The sequence below is a fragment of the Aricia agestis genome, chromosome 17, assembly GCF_905147365.1.
Source record: "Aricia agestis chromosome 17, ilAriAges1.1, whole genome shotgun sequence".
NCBI lineage: Eukaryota > Metazoa > Arthropoda > Insecta > Lepidoptera > Lycaenidae > Aricia > Aricia agestis.
In genome coordinates this window covers 3,766,213-3,783,663 of record NC_056422.1, presented here as the reverse complement: position 1 = coordinate 3,783,663, position 17,451 = coordinate 3,766,213, and the positions used below count along the sequence as shown (strand labels likewise).

Sequence of the window (17,451 nt, the reverse complement as noted above, 5' to 3'; positions counted from 1 at the left end):
TCACATTGCCCTCGGCCAAGCATATCATAAGCAGTTACGACATGATAAAGACATTATTATCAGCATTGTACAATATCATAAGTAAAACGTAATTTATCTACGAGGTTGTTTTGACGTATCGATTACAGTGTCATAGTGTGGATGCGATGCTCAGTTGTCAAACAAAACAACACCATACTAAGCTTTCATTTTGGCCACATGCAAAACGATACTGGTTCTGATTACTTTTTACTGTACTGATAAAGGAAAATATTGGTAAAAAAAATCTAAAAGTATAGATTGTTTATTATGGCAAGGGTGCAATGGTGGCACCTTACCTTGTCATCTTGCATTAGCCAGAGTCATTTCAGAAAATTGACATTTGACGTATCACTTTGTCATTGTCGTTAGTTCTATTCTTGACCGATTTCTATGATCTTGTACAAGTCAGAGACACTTCGCCGTCAGAATGTCATTTCACTTGTCACATTGTCATTATCGTTGTTCCATTCTTGACCGACACCTATGATTCGCAGGAGCTTCGTGTACCTATCGAACCTGCTGTACCCGGTCCCGCTCATTCACAAGGTGGCCATCGTGAACGAGAAAGGAGACGTTAAGGGTTACCTGCGCGTCGCCGTGCAGGCCGTGCTCGACGCTGAAAAGAGTAAGTAGATGTATAGTTGGAACTGTCAGTTGGGGCAAAAAACTTTATATTAGATTGACACACAGAAATCGTGTGCCATGGCTATTGACAATAAGGGAGATCGCAGATGACAGACTTTTTGTGCGATCGAGTCTGCGATCTCCCTAATAAAATAATGATAAAAGTAAATGACTGTTTGTACTAATATTATAAAAGCAGCCGATTTTGATAAAAGTTGTGGAGACACTTTGAATACCAGGGAAGGATAAAATATAGGTTTTATTCCTTTAAAATGTACGCTTCCCACACGATAAACCAAGTAATGGAAAATATTAACTTCATTGACACAAAAGTCCCGTGGCGATCATCACTCATCATTTGTTTTAATTATTATCGGTACGCACACACTAAGTCTACTTAAAGAAAAGGGTCTCCTCTGTGATACAATTTTCCTAAAAAACAGGCTATTAAGTGCGCTAAAGTCAATAATTCGAATGCAAATAGACAATAGATATAATTTCTGTCTTCTTTCAGATGTCTGCTACGTAGACAACGCGGAATTCGCGGCGGGCGTCAAACAGTCCGCCAAGATATCGTTCGACGACGATATCGCTCCGACGCGCTCACGACTGAAGGCGCTAACGAATGTCGACAAGAACAATGCTCTGAATCTCGAAGACAGGACCGAACAGGACTCTAATATCAAGATTGAGGGTAGGTAGACATAATATTTCGTCATCATTAGTAATATAGAAATAAGGCTGCAATTTGCAAATATCGACTACGATATCGCTGCGTCTTCAGTCGCAAGCGTATCGCGCTTGCGACTGAAGACGCTGACAAAATATTATGTCGACAAAAACAACGCTCTGAACCTCGAAGACAAGACCGAACATGACTCCAATATCAAGATTGAGGGTAGGTGGGAATATTTTGTTAATAGATATAGTTAATCAAATATGATAAGTCTGTAAATATCGACGACGATATTGCTCCGATGCGCTCACGACTGAAGGCCTTGACAAACCTCGAACACGAACATTAGAATAATTGTAAAAAAGTTATATATCTCGTCGGTCTCCATAAAAACAATCAAGCAGCAACTTAAGCTATAGTAAATGTCGTGATTGTCCACCCACAATCACATCACAAGTTATCACTTAAAATTCGCATCCACATGCGAATTTTTAAGTGATAACTTGTTTAGGAAAAGTAAACCGTTTCGTTTTGTAACGCGTAACGACACTGCCTAGTTTATGTTACCACTTCCGTGGAGTGTTCCGAGACGCACACGAATTATTCAATTTATATAATGTTCTGCATAAACATTGTACTATATAGGACAATTTGTATAGATTACAAATTTTTTCAACAGTTTATTTTTCCACAGAACTAGCAGCTACCGAGTGCGACGCCGACAGCGGGCGCGGGGACAGCTCCCTGGCGTCGGAGCTGAAGGAGGAGGACCTGCCCGACCACCTCACCCTGGGCAAGGAGTTCACCTTCCGCGTGACAGTGCTGCAGGCGCACAGCGTGTCGGCTGACTATGCTGATGTGTTCTGCCAGTTCAAGTGAGTGATCTAGGACTATAATCTCATTATCATACTATGTTTCGAATGAGTGATCCTAGGCTGGGATAGGTCATCCTGGACTATAATGTTCCAAGAAAGGTCCAATTTATACGGCGTTACTTTGCTCAAAGTAATGCCGCTTATAATGAAGCAGAATTTTAATTAACTTGATTCCTTTGTTTCAGTTTCTTACACAGGAACGAGGACGCATTTTCCACAGAGCCCGTCAAGAACGCTGGAAAGAACACCCCTCTTGGATTCTACCACGTACAAAACGTAAGAAATACATAAACACGGTTACTAATAGACTGTAATAAACACTGCGTTAATATTAGTTTTGCCTTCGACATACAAGCCACTTTTCCAACGTACTGGTCAAGAAAAAATACACGATTGTGTGTTTGTTCTTGTCCGATTTTTAGCTACAATTAATATTTGTGGTTTAAATTGTTGCAGATCACAGTTCCAGTAACGAAGTCATTCGTGGACTACATCAAGTCTCAGCCGATTGTTTTCGAAGTATTCGGTCACTACCAACAACACCCACTGCATAAGGTAACAAACAACTTCATACTAATTTATAACCAGTGATATTACCAAAAATTTGAGCGAGATTGACTTTTATAACGCACCCTCTCTTTCATGTTCAAAAATGAAAGAGATAGCATGTTTTTATAAACGATAAACTTTAAAAGTCGTTGATACCGATTTGAAAAGTTGGAGATGATTTGACATAATATCTTAGGATAAAGGGAACTCAAGTTCAGTTCAGTTTCGTTACTTTTCGGCAACATATCGTTGTTTTATTTATATATTTCACACACTTCTCGCTAAAGGAAGTAGCGGTAGAGGAACTCACCTCGCGTTATCAACGAGCCACAACTATCTCTCCCCCCCAGGACGCGAAACAAGACGGCGTGGGGGGTCGATTACCCCCTCGCCGCATGCTGCCCCCCTCTCTGCCGATATCGGCGCCGGTCCGCAGCCCCAAGTGGGGCGCGGCCGCCGTGGCCCCGCCCTGCTGCTCCTCCCACCTTCACTCCAAACACGACCTGCTCGTCTGGTTCGAGATCTGCGAGCTCGCGCCCAATGGAGAATATGTGCCGGCGGTAAGTTCATTTTAGTTATTAAACTGGAAATGAAAGAAATAAACTACTTATTAACATAATATAGAGATGGTTTGATGACGTCATCATGGCTCGTCCTTGTTAGACGAGTATATCTAACAAGGACGAAATACAATAATATAGATATTTTTACTGAGAAGTTATAACTTCACTATTATATAACAAGTTATGAAATTACATGCTGGACACGAGTTTTATTTTAGCACATTGCTGTAAGATCTGAAGATCGGTTAATGTGAATTTTAAAATAACAAGAATTTATGTTTACAATGTCTATTACTTACTATCAGCGATTTATGATAGATATTAATTTATATAACTCCTGATAAAAAATCCACCATGCATAGTGTGTGTACATACGTAAGATTGTGTGTGTTTTTATCCTTGTCAGAAAAAGACGAAGTATAATTAAATACATTCCCAGGTGGTGGAGCACAGCGACGAGTTACCCTGCCGCGGACTGTTCCTGCTGCACCAGGGCATACAGCGGCGCATACGCATCACGATACTGCACGAACCCTCCGGTGATCTTCACTGGAGCGACGTGAGGGAACTCGTTGTTGGTTCGTATTCATTTTATGGGATAGGAGTTGTCAAACTTTTTTTAATTTTTTAAAAGTTTTGTGTGCTTTTTGAAATAATTCAGACAAACTAGTGACGCGTCATTGAAAAGCCACAAAATTAATTCCAAAGTATTTCTTCGAAACCTCAAAATCATGCCACAGATTCCAGTTTGGAAATCCGTGACTTCTTTCTAGATAATGATACATAAATCATTTTTTTAACAGTCAACCTTAGAGTATGGTATAAAAACAAAATAGATGGGCAACTCCTAAACGAGTAGGCTTACACCAAAAGAAGAAGAAGAAGAAGACATACTTTATGTCACAAACACAAACTTTTTTACAGGACGTATCAGAAACACACCCGAGGCTAACGAGGATACGACGGACGGGGACGAGGACAGCGCACTGTCGCTCGGCCTGTTCCCCGGAGAACGACCCACGCTGGACGACAGGGCGGTGTTCCGGTAAGCTACCTCACTCACTCTTAACGCAGATGAGAGAGATAACAACATAACAGCATGAAAATTGGCTTTATTTGACTGATATCTAGAAAGAAACAGTAAAGTTCTTCATAAGAGGTGGAGCCGCTGGCTAAAAGTATACTTCATGTATTTTTCAGTCATACTCAAAAATGTTGGCATCTCATTTCCATGCCTACAGTTTTCCCGATAGCAATATTTTCATGCGGCTACTGCACTGATTCGGAAACTTTACCGTTAGGTCATTGATCAATGTTTAGCGCGGCGAACGTTTATTGGATGTCGCGTGATGAAGTTTCCGAATCCGAGTCGAATTACGCATTGTGAATCTGGGCCCTGGACTTAAGTATTAACGTTATTATTTTGACTCAGATTCGAAGCGGCATGGGACAGCAGCTTGCACGGCTCACCGCTGCTCAACAGAGTTAGCGGCAACGGCGAGGTCGTCTACATCACGCTTAGTGCTTATCTCGAGGTAAATAGAGCTTATATTATGTTAATCAATTCTCATACCACTTACTACTTTTGTTACTCGCGCACAAAAATACATACGTATTGTAATGATTTCTACGCACCCCGCCTTTTAAAATAATACTCCGATTAATTTCTAAGTTGTTTTCTATTTAGTAAGCAGAAAATTACATTAACATGATGAAATGTTTGTTGCGTCAAGTGTAGATGTAGATCGATCTAGCTAAAGCTTTTGATAGCATGATCCATTAGTTTTCTAATCTAATAGCACTAATTGGTTAACAAATAATTTACCAAAGACATTTTTATCATACTTTTTTGTACTTTAGGTGGAAAACTGTGGTCGACCAGCTATCATCACCAAGGATCTATCAGTGGTGGTCGTCGGGCGCGATTCTCGCATCGGCGCTGGGCGATCGCTCCGTCGCGCGCTCTTTGGCTCCAAGGCGGCACGCGCTGACCGCCTCACCGGGCTATACGAGTTGAGTCTTCACCGCGCGCTGGAGCCCGGTAAGTAATAACGATAGATGTATAAAATCAGCAATGTATTTTGAGACGGAGCGCCTCAAGGCGCGATTTTGGGACCGCTGATGTTTATTTTATATAGTTTTGTATGCATAATTTAATTCACGCTACATGATCTCATTGTAATTCATTATTTTGAAAAAAAAAAACCAAGGTGTATCCCAAGGATATCGCTCTTGGGTCCTTCTTTCTTTTCTCAGAATTTTTAGAAGCTTTGTAATGTTATAGTTAAAAACTTTTATCAGGTGTACAACGTCGTCAGAGACGAGTGCTCGACACAAGTGGCACTTATGTGCGAGGTGAAGAGAACTTGCACGGTTGGCGCCCTAGGGGCGACTCCCTCATATTCGACCACCAGGTATTGTCTTACTTTGTTTATATTCTGAGTGAGCTATAAAAATGCGTTTTTGTGTAGAACACTAATGAATTGACTGTTATAGATATTGTCTATGGTTGTAATTTGTAAAGTTTGAAGAATGTTTTGTTTCGATGCTAGTTTGGTAATGTTTGGTTGCTGTGCTAAAGGGGTCCATTCACTATTTACAATGATAATGCATGATTGCGAAACGACATATTTTTTTATAAAAGAACATTGAGTCATTTTTGTCATAAAAATAGAGATAGTCACTAGTCAGCGGAAAGTAATGTTATGCTTTTTGCTTCTTATATTGAGTCTAAACATAATTAAATGTAGACTGTAGAATATATTTGTTAGAAAAAAATACTTTACTAAAATTCTAAGTTTGTCTACTGACAACTAACTTTGTACTCAAAGTTAAGGCAAATACGGGTGGACCATATATATTATATTATATTAAATATACTATGACTCAAACTGTACTACCGTCCAACATAAATACTATTAGATTAATATGTGTAAGTCTGAAATAGTTTAATACACCTTTAAATACCAATTCTTTATAAAGCGACTGGTGAATGGGCTTCTTACAATGTTGAATTTAAAGGGACTGTATGCTACGAGTGCCATTAACGTGATTTCTTTGTCGTACAGAGGCGTATCTGGCGCAAACTGGTCTATGATTGGCCGCTGGACATTATCGATAAATTTCAGGTCCACAAATGTTTTCTTAGCTATTTAGTATGTGCGCAATCATCCATTCGATGTTCTATCATTCGTACTAAATAGCTACTGAAAAGTTATTTGTGTACTTGGTATCATATCTCATGCCTCATGCCATATAATATAACCTTATATATACCAGTGTATAGTAAGCTTTATATACTTAGCTGTAGTATATAAATTAAATTGGCTTTCAGCTTTTTAATAATCGTAGCAACAGCTAATGAAAAGTTTTACAAAATTAATATTTTACCAAAAGTTATCCTATAAATATTAAATATTAATAATAATAAAATACAGTATAAGTAATGATATAATAGTGCCCTATAGTTTAAACAACTTATACAAATAGTGAATAGTTTCATGTAATTCACATACATACATAGTACATACACACACAAATGCTTCGTGTGATCGTTTTGCTTTTTAAACTGTGGCTAAACCTGGGTTAATAGTTTGTATGTGCTGTCTTTAGATGAAAATACCTTTTGTGTAGATTAAAACCTAAAAAGTAACAATCATCCCAACTCAAACTCTAAAAAACGTCTAGTAGTGCATATTTGTTCTTTCGTTTGGTTCGTCCCACCCAAATTTAAGTCCAATTCCTAAATTTACATTTGTAATAAAATATTATCAAATAACAGTAAATCATGCTGTCACTTTCTTACAGACAACCATGCGTGAGCGAACAAGACAGTATATTTTTCCCCTTATTTCTGAAATTCATGCAATACATGTTTCTAATTATTATTCTATCCTATACCCTTTTACCTTTATTTACTAAAAAAAAACCAGACCCTAAAAACTCGCGCGAATATTTATTAGTTCTACTTAACCTACCCTCTCACATACCACCAATAACCTATATAGCACAAATATATAGCTCTTTTTTACCTACCCGCGTACATAAATACCAATATTTCAAATCTACATACCCTATAAACACTTACAGTGGGAGCTAGAGAAGATGACTCGACTGGAGCAAGTGAGCCGGACACGTCACTTCCTGGCGCTGCGCGAGCGCCTGCGTCACGGACACGAGAATACCGTCACACCCAACGACTTTACGAAGACAGAGAAGGTAAGAGAAATGAGGGAGAATAAAGTTGAAATGCGTCTGTATGATTTTATTTCGATATTCTCAACTGTAATAGAATCGTAACAAAGTCAAGGACACAAATAAGAGCAATAAAAATATTGTTTAAAACTCTGTCATTTCTTCTTTGTGTTTTACCATGGTATTGCTCGAAAAACTACAATTTGTATTGCTTCGAATTAGTTACATGCTTGCCACTAGAGGCTCTATTTCGAGGCCGTACGAACGTAGTATTTTTTCGCAGCAAATAGTGTTCAAAAATCGATGTGTCCCAAATAAATTTTTTAGCAAGAGAGACAAAGAACGATAACTGGCAGATAGAAAGAGACAGATATATTGTTGCGTACGCAGGAGGTGAGCAACATGGCGGCTAAGGCGGCCGCGGAGTGCGGTCACGCACGCGAGGATGTATACGAGCCGTGGGAGATGACGCCGCGCGAACGGGAACTCGCCACCAAATACATTAAACTTATACAGGGTAAGTAGAACTGTTTATGCATTACTAGCGACCCGCCCCAGCGTCGCACGGGTATAAAATATATAGCCACTGAAAAAATTATTAAAATCGATAGCCTATGATCCTTCATGTGGTCTACTTCTTATCTGTGCCAAATAACATAAAAATTGCTCCAGTAGTTCGCGAGATAGGCCCTTTCAAATAATTTTCCCCGTTTTTTCCACATTCTCCTATTAGTCTTAGTGTGATAAAATATAGCTTATAGCCTTCCTCAATAAATGGTCTATCTAACACTGAAAAATTTTTTCAAATCGGACCAGTAGTTCCTGAGAAAAGCGCGTTCAAGTTAGCCCTTTCAAATAATTTTCCCCGTTTTTTCCACATTTTCCTCTATTTCTTCGCTCCTATTAGTCTTAGCGTGATAAAATATAGCCTATAGCCTTCCTCGATAAATGAGCTATCTAACACTTAAATAATCATCAAAATCCGTTGCGTAGTTTTAAAGATTAAAGGGAACAAAGGGACATGAGGGAAAAAAGCGACTTTGTTTTATAATATGTATAGATGACTCTTCATCCTCGTAACAAAATAGTTAGCCTTATGTAAAGCCTAATTTTTCAAAGTCTAATTTGTCTCTAACAAAACGACTTACAAAAGTCACTTAGCAAGGACAACATAGCTTTTTGTCAGTGAGTTAGGTTAATGTATGGTCGAACACACTTTGTAATATTATTTATTGACGTGAAGTTGTATTTCCCAGGGAGGATAGGTCACAAGGAGGTGGAGACCGCGGTGTCGCCCGCCACGCCCGTTGACGAGGGCGTGTCCGCCGACATCAGCACGCCCAGCCTGCTCTCCTCCATACACAGCGCCAGCAGCTTCGAGTGAGTACACACATATACATACTAAAGTCAATCAGTCATCAATACTTACATAATACAGCACACATATTTGACCCAAACTCATGCAAAACCTGACTGTCAAGTTAGTAGTCGGCAGCATTTACAATCTTACGCAAAATATAGGTCTCTCTGCAAATACGAAAGTGACATTCGCCATTCCACTTCCATGCAGATAATATAGAAGGCAAAATGTACTTTTTAACAAGTCCTTAACCTATATTTCCAATGTCCACAGGCTATGTTCCCCGGAGCGCGCCATGCTGGAGCGCGCGGCGGGCTGGGGCGGGGGCGCCGCGACGACGGTAGGCGGGGCGCTGTACGTGCCCGAGTGCGAGGAGGTGCGCGTGTCCGCCGCCGTCGCGCGCCGCGGGTACCTCAACGTGCTGCAGCACGGCACGCACGGCTGGAAGAAGCGGTGGCTGGTACGTATACACTACAACACACGGGCTATATTCGCCCATGTTCATAGTGTCGAGTACACATGTGTTCGTATATACGGACGTACGCACGCAATATAGGTAGTTTCAGTTTGATTTAAATTCGCTAATGATCGATATAGCGCGCCGTGAGAAGGGGTGGCGCGGGCTCGTCTGTTGTGTCTGTTGTGTCGTTCTCGCTCGTACAAATCGGTTCGTGATATTACGCGCCGTTGGCTGTGAGAAGCCAGCATGACATTGAACTAAGCTCATCTGTTCAGGTGGTCCGCCGGCCGTACGTGTTCATGTACCGCGACGAGCGCGACCCGGTGGAGCGCGCGGTCATCAACCTCGCCAACGCGCACGTCGAGTACTCCGAGGACCAGGAGCAGATGGTGCGGATGCCGAATACTTTCAGGTGATTATCATTCATCATCGCATTAGTTCGGCAAAAGTGTCTGAGTTTGTCGGTTCCTCCTTTCACGTTTTGCGTAAAGCACTTTTTTCACACAATTTCACGCAATTGTTTGACAGATAATATAATGTATGGGGCTTATGAATTTTGAATTAATTACAAACATTAATAATAATTAATGAACTATTAATGTTCCACTCTGAGTGCGGCAGTTAGATTAATATTATAGTAAATCGTATTTATCTTCTGTTTTTAGTGTGGTGAGCAAGGAGCGCGGGTACCTGCTGCAGACTCTCGGTGACAAGGAGGTGCACGACTGGCTGTACGCCATCAACCCCCTGCTCGCCGGACAGATCAGGTAAGCACTTGCCACTTACCACACCTTGGTAAGCCAGGGGAGTCCCATGTATTATGTCACAAAGAGTAAGGCAGATATATAATAGTTAATATTATACAGTAGTGACTTAGTCGTGTCCTTGAAATGAAACTAGTGCAATATAGAGACAATTTTATTGCATTCTTGTTACTTAAAGTTGTCTAAAATCACGCCAATGTGTGCGTTTGTTTAGTAAGAAGATGGTATACTATACATATTACAGTACATGTTATAGGGTCAGGGATGCTAAAAATGTGCCTTTTCAAAAGTCGAAGTGTGACGTAATATATGGACGGCTGCAAACCACAGCACATTCACAATTCACTACTAACACTTACACGCTTCTTTATGATGGACCGACTTGACCGGATACCCCGGTCTCACAGACAACCGGAGTGAAACGATGCGCTTTACTGCTCGATTATTATTGGTTCATTTAAAAAAAACACCATTGACACCAAACACCACACATCATCTGTCATTCAAGCGACTAATAATAATATTATACTAACCACCACACATTATTTTCACTGATAATCACATCACTTATTAATATTACTTAAAAATTGACATAAACTTGAGTCGCTGTATGAAATTCTGAAACTCAAAAACAACTTTTTCAGTTTCAGAATTTTCTAAGTATCTCAAACAGCGACTGTAGAATGCTTATCAACTTAATTCAATTTATAGACTTGTAAATTTAAGGCTAAGGTCAAAAATATTTGCAGATTGTGATAAAAATACACTGATATTAAAATTAAACAATTAGGGTGGGTTGTACCAGAGGCGTGGTTAAAGTTAAAGTTATGGTCAAAGTTATGGTTATAGTTAAGGCTAACTATAACTTTAACTTTGACCACAGAATTTGACAGATGACAGCTGGTCCGACAAATGAACGTGGGCGGAGGCGCTGCTGGTAAAGGAGAAATGTCAAAAATGGCGTTTTTTGTATGATGACAGCGTTAGTTCCTTTTTTCGCCACGTGCATTTAAAGCCTTGTCGAGCTTTGACTTTAACCAAAGATTTGACATTTTGCAGTTATAGTTAAAGTTATAGTTATAGTTAAAGTAAGTTGGTGCAACACACCCTTATTAAACAAACGACAGTAACGATTTACAGATTGCAAATATTTTTGCCAAAATAATGCTAAGTTTTAGTAAAAAGCTTTATAACCAGTTCTAAATGTTCGTCCTTTCTTTCCAAGTGTTTCAGTAATTTATTAATAAATTTGAATTCCATTTATTTTATTAATAAAAAAAATTACTTTCAAGTATGTTAATTATAATAATAATTATTATTTTTATTATATTTTGCCATTTTAGAATGGACGAATGTTTAGAGATTTCCGTATGTTCAATTTTCTTCATAATAAAAAGAAGAGTTTTTCAATTATTGTTTTTAATTATTGTAATAAAAAAACTTAGACATAAAATGAAGTAGATTGAACTAGGAACAAGTTGTGGTATGAATTAGTCAGATATAAAAATTTTGGATCATAAGTAAGATCTCCAAGAAACTATTTGCATTTTTTTTATAATTCTAGCCACCACTTTAGTGATACCAAGGAAGTTCTATGTACAGTAAATAAGCTAACCAACATAATAACATTGTCTCGTTTTTCTCTATTGTTTTAACAAGAGAGGGGCATATACTTAAACACGCAAAACGCCTTTAAATATTTGCCTCTCTGAAATTATCTAATTTTTTTGAAAAAGTATAATTTCCTTGCCTAAGCTATACTCTGTTTGATATTCGGACAGTAAACAGACTTTCAACATGCCGTCACCATCATCCCTTTTCCTCTTTTGATTACTAAGGTCCACTTGAGCAGATCCTGGTTAAAGTTAATACCGGGTTAAATAGTGTCATCTCTTACATTCTTCATTATATTTTACGAAAGAGATAACGTTTAATCCGGGGTTAACTTCAACCCAGATCTGCGCAAGTGGGCCTAAAAGAAATGGAATGATGTTTTGCTGTCATATATTAAGGTCCACTAGCGCCAATCTGGGTTACAGACTATAGTTAATCGGGCTTTGAGTGTGTTTGAATATAAAAGAAGAAGAAGAGTGTGTCATGTTATCTCTTCGATCTTCGTTTTGGCAGCAGAATGGCGCAATTTGGCCTTAGTTTATTAACCGGAGCGTAGCGTAGTACGTAAGTTATTAACCCTGAGGCTCGAGCCCGGCCTATAGCAGTATACACGCGTCAAGGTGTGCAACAGGTCGCGGTCAGCGCGGCGCGGGGCGGGGGTCGCGGGCGGCGCGGGGGGCGCGGGGGGCCAGGCGGACGCATGAGACAGCCTCACAATGGAGTCTATCCTCGTTTTTTAAGAGCGTCGCCGAAGCCAGGATATCGCACAGGCCGCTTAGAGCGACGCGCTCCCTACCCAGATATTGAAACGGCCCCATAAACGCTCGATAACGCGCGAATTTCCTCCGCGGGTAGTTCGTTGATAGATGTCAGTTTGACAACCGTCAATGTCGTGTTTGACAGCTACGGATAGTTATGGATATGACAATGACAGATGTCAGCTTTGATAAATGACAATGTCACATTTGACAGCTAACCTATAAATGTAACTTGTGGATTGCCGCGGAAGAAATTTGCTCGCCTACTCGTGTTTCTAAAGTCAAATTAAAACTTCCTAAACATGTTTTTCCTCTCGGTACGCGTCATTCGTGTACCTCCATCGCACAATACAACTTATTAATACTCTGTAATGTAAAATGCTCACCACAGACTGATATTATGAAACTAGAAGATTGAGACGATAACCGAAAAGTTTTATATAATAATATGTAACTTGCCAAATATACAAAATATCGAGCGAATTTCCGTGACTGGTTTGGTGGAGGGTTTAGTTACAATGAGGGTGAAGTAGGTCCAAAGATTTTGTTTATAAGTAGCCAAATACTAGTTTTTGACTTCTGAAGCTTAGCTACCCAATTTACTTATATATTTTTAAAACATATACCTATATAAGTCAACAAACTTTTGAGTTCGATGTTTGAATATTTAAAGTATTAAATGAAGTATAGGAGGCTAGTCAACCCAAAGAATTTGTACGATAATAATTTAAAAGGAGTATCAATTATTTTAGCATATCCCGAATAATATAGTATTTATAAACGGCATAGAATGCGAAATACGGTCTATACGTAAATGTAGATATATATTGTACGTTAATTTTACGTAGTCTAAACGGTCGCGAGGTGGGACCAAACCGGTGCACTGATCACGGGAAAGGGTAAAACTAAATGAAATATTTACTGAAGTTAACTATATAACTCCGCTGAAATTCGCCGACCCCTCGCACCACGAGAGGCACGGCGATACAGATCAATTAAGTATACGTATTTATTCCGTAGTTTGTGTACCTACCTACCGAGATCGAGTATCTAGCGATGCGACTCTATCACCCTGTCTCCTACTGTGACGTGGTGGAGGGACCGGCGACATCTAGCGGGGAGTAGCGTACGGGCCGTTTCGGTGTCTGCGGGGAGCGAATATTTATGTTTGTACCGGCGAACGGTCTCCGCATATTTTCTTGCCAAATTGTCATATTTTAAAATGTTATGAAATTGTTAATATTGTAAGCTCGCTTGTTTCTTTCGACTGTGAACTCTGAGCTTTATGTTTAGTGAGTCGCTCGAGTTGCGCACAACGGGCCGGCGATGTATAGACTCCATTTTGTATGCGGAACGCATAATATGACAAATATTGACTTAGATTTTTTCCTAACGCATGTAATAAACCCTGTACATACGTATGACCTATATTTTGTCAGCGCGGCCGCCCGGCCGCACGTCATACGTAAATTTCTTTTAGTATTATTGTAAATACATGTAGTTGTAGACTACGCGGTTGAAATTAATTTATTGAAATATGTTTTCTCGGATTTTATTTTTAGGTATAATTTATTTATTGGATTGTAAAAAGTAGGGTTAATGTTCCGGGGTAGTTCGTGTCTAATAGAGAATATTCGGTAGCTCTGGTCATCTAGTCATGTCGGTGATAGCGCGCGGCGCTGCAGCACGCGTGTCACGATGTTATTTTGTAAGACTCTTATCTCCACTATATTGCTCCCTTACGGCCTTGCCGCGCTAACATCAAAACGAAACCGAACTTAAATCTGAATGCTTAGCCAAAATTCGTTAGTTTCGATAACGTAGTTAGACGTCAAAAATGTATGAGATTTAATATGACGCATCGCAATGTAAACGTGCTTGCGATGCGTTATGTCAATTCCCATACATTTTAACATCTTACTTCACTATCGAAAATAGCTTACGCATAAAGCACTCACTCAGAAGGCCAATTCTCCTAAAACTTGTCGATTTAGAGTGCGGCGCCAACGCATGAGCGTGCACGCTGTTGCGTTCACGCACGCTGAAACTGTGCGAGTGAACGTAACAGCGCGCTGTGTCCTTGAAGTTACATTGTCAATTGACAAGCTTAAGTTAATTTGGTATCTATACAAGTTAAGCTTGTAATATTTTATAGAGTATAGACCATTAAATTATTGTCTGTAAAATATTACAACGTTTTTAATATAATATATCAAGCATGAGTTTGCGAGTATTGGTAACGTTAACAGATAAAAATTGTATAGAAATCTGTCTCAACCGTGGCAGCATCACAATTTTTATTCGACAAATTTACCGACATTTTGCTCATTGCTCGTGCTTGGTCTACCTTTGAGCCCCGGTTTAGCCGTTACCGCGTCAAGGCCCCACACACCGTAGGTAGAGTAATTGATGTAACTAGTTTTGTATGGATCTAAATAAGCGTTTCGTTCTCGAGCAGTCCAGAGTTCTCGTTACCGTTTCATATTAACGTCGGATACAGTATAACCGCTTTTAGGTGAATTTTTAAATGATATATAATCGTAAATACGACAATTTCTTAAGCTTAAGTGTATTTTCTTCTTTGTAAATAATCTTCGGATCGTTATATCGTTTCGGACGTTCGGTTCGCTTCGTGTCACCCGCGTGCACGTGACGCTTGCACTCTGACCGTAGACAGTTCGGCTATAGAGCCGATATAGCATAGTCGATAGGTGTAAGGACAAAAGTATTATCCAAAATTTAGAAGCTGTGTGTTACGTTTCTCGAATATAACCTGTTACCGTGCAATGTGAGACGTCCTTGAGTTGTGAGTATGTAACGGATCTCGATTATTTCCCTCTTCTAGTCATGTTCGTAACATTCCAAAGTGTGACGTGCGAATGTCGTTTTGTCGTTAGTTTGCATTCGAGTTTTAAATTAGAGATGTCAGCTCGCGCTGTATTATATATATTTTTATAGATCTAAAGCTGTAATTGTTATTTTTATAGACGTAGCTTAAAGTTAAGTTGATGTTTTCTGTAATTTACTTTTGGATTATTTTGGGGTTGCGGGGGACTCGGGATTTCGGCGAAGGCCTGTCTATGTGATTCTAAAGTGATTGTTGATTGTTGGCTGAGAATGATTAAAGAATTATATATTCTATATATAATTTATGAATTTCATTCAATTTATGAGAATAATTAAATAAAAAAAAAACAATGTAATAATTGGTAATATTACTCATTGCTCTAAATGTACTATCAAAATATATTATACACAGTGTTAAAGGTCATAAATAAAATGCTTTGAAAATTTCCAAGATGTTGTTTTCATTTCCTCGCCTCCTTACTCCCAAACTATAGTGGTACTAGCAGATAAAACCTTACACGCTAACGCCCGCACTCAGAGACATACGCTATGCGCTACTTCATAGCTTAAAACAAAAATATTAGGGGTAGTAGCAAAAAAATTATTATATTTTGTGGGTAGGTCGAAAAAATTGAACGCAAATACCTCTTTATGCGCTCCTGGTATTTCATAGTATAAAACAAATGACTCCTATTAATTTGTCAATTCGTAAGAATATAAAACAAAATATTGGGGGTAGTCACAAGAAAAATATTAGAATTAGTGGGTAGGTCAAAAAATTGAACGCAAACACCTCTTCAGACGTTATGCGCTCTTGGTACTTCACAGTTTAAAACAAACTGGCTACCCCTATTAATTTGTCAATTCGTAAGAATATAAAACAAAATATTGGGGGTAGTCGCAAGAAAAATATTAGGATTTGTGGGTAGGTAGAAAAAAATTGGACGTAAACACCTCTTCAGACGTTATGCGCTCCTGGTACTTCATGGTTTAAAACAAATGAGCTACCCCAATTCACAATAATTAAAACAAAATATTGAGGGAAGTCACAAGAAAAATATTAGAATTTGTGGGTAGGTCGAAAAAATTTAACGTAAACACCTCTTCAGACGTTATGCGTTCCTGGTAGTTTCTTTTAAACTATGAAGTACCAGGAGCGCATAACGTATGAAGACGTGTTTTCATTAAGTGTTTTTGAACGTGAAAGTCTTTTATTTAGTAAAATAAAACAATATAATATGCGATATAAACCTTATATTACGATTTATTATGAGCATATCAGACTTTGATAATCACTTTACAAGATTCAATTCTGTTACTAGCGCCTTTTCTGTCGTGCGTGTTATCGCCCGCGCGCGGATCTAGTACGCTTGAAAGTTGCCCGCATCCCGACATTACATATTATATGTTTTTCCTGTCATGGGGGCAACACGCGCGCATGTTGTTACTCGCGTGCAGGTCAGGCCCTTTAGCCAAGACTTTTTCCTTATCGCTTCTTTATAGAATCGCCGATAAATATTGTATGGATTTGACACAAGCGTTCGTTAATATGACGTTAAAGTTAGACTCGTCGTATGTCAATTCCATACATTTTAATCAGCGATTCTATAAAGAAAACGTCTCGGCTACAGGCTCTAATCCGCGCGAGGGGACAACACGCATGACATGAAAAGGGCCCTAAACAATATACAATTAATAATTTCAATGCATATATACAAATAAAAATGTGGAAAATAGTAACACAATACGTAATACTATGACGCTTAGAATTTAGATTATACACAAAAGCAGTGTACAAGTGAACTAGTTTTCACACACAAACACAGCCATTTAAAAACTAAAGACTATGATGGAATAACGATAAGCGATTATTTATAGTTCAATATTATTATAGATTGGAGACTAAAACAGCAGCTTTCGACGTTATAGTTATTACACTTATTTTGAAAATTGGGTCTTCTACTGTAATATTTTAGTTTTATAAAATAATGTTTTATATTATGAATTAAATAAGGGGGAACGAAAGCACTTTTATTAGTTATTACATTTTATGGTATTCGTATAATAAACATGCGAGAATGTACTAAATTGACTACAACTTTAAATAACACATATACTTTTTAACTAAACTAATATTGCCACTAAA

The 17,451-nt window shown here is 38.8% G+C and overlaps 1 protein-coding gene across 17 annotated transcripts in view; it reads left to right on the top strand.

The window, feature by feature from the left end:
* Positions 1–12,825, top strand: part of LOC121735619 (kinesin-like protein unc-104) — a 103,983-nt gene extending 91,158 nt beyond the window's left edge. For 11 of the 17 annotated variants that reach the window (XM_042126501.1, XM_042126508.1, XM_042126506.1 and 8 more), the window contains 19 exons: positions 516–646; positions 1,160–1,339; positions 2,016–2,196; positions 2,382–2,472; positions 2,653–2,751; positions 3,096–3,305; positions 3,748–3,886; positions 4,233–4,353; positions 4,741–4,843; positions 5,169–5,349; positions 5,610–5,722; positions 6,377–6,436; positions 7,398–7,526; positions 7,893–8,019; positions 8,759–8,882; positions 9,136–9,322; positions 9,598–9,734; positions 9,988–10,089; positions 12,321–12,825. In XM_042126501.1, coding sequence (XP_041982435.1) covers positions 516–646; positions 1,160–1,339; positions 2,016–2,196; positions 2,382–2,472; positions 2,653–2,751; positions 3,096–3,305; positions 3,748–3,886; positions 4,233–4,353; positions 4,741–4,843; positions 5,169–5,349; positions 5,610–5,722; positions 6,377–6,436; positions 7,398–7,526; positions 7,893–8,019; positions 8,759–8,882; positions 9,136–9,322; positions 9,598–9,734; positions 9,988–10,089; positions 12,321–12,507 — 2,602 coding nt within the window. In that variant the 3' untranslated portion in view covers positions 12,508–12,825. The remainder of the gene's footprint in view (positions 1–515; positions 647–1,159; positions 1,340–2,015; positions 2,197–2,381; positions 2,473–2,652; positions 2,752–3,095; positions 3,306–3,747; positions 3,887–4,232; positions 4,354–4,740; positions 4,844–5,168; positions 5,350–5,609; positions 5,723–6,376; positions 6,437–7,397; positions 7,527–7,892; positions 8,020–8,758; positions 8,883–9,135; positions 9,323–9,597; positions 9,735–9,987; positions 10,090–12,320) is intronic. The other 6 variants (XM_042126516.1, XM_042126515.1, XM_042126514.1 and 3 more) reach the window with 3 other exon arrangements.
* Positions 12,826–17,451: the final 4,626 nt, after the last annotated feature.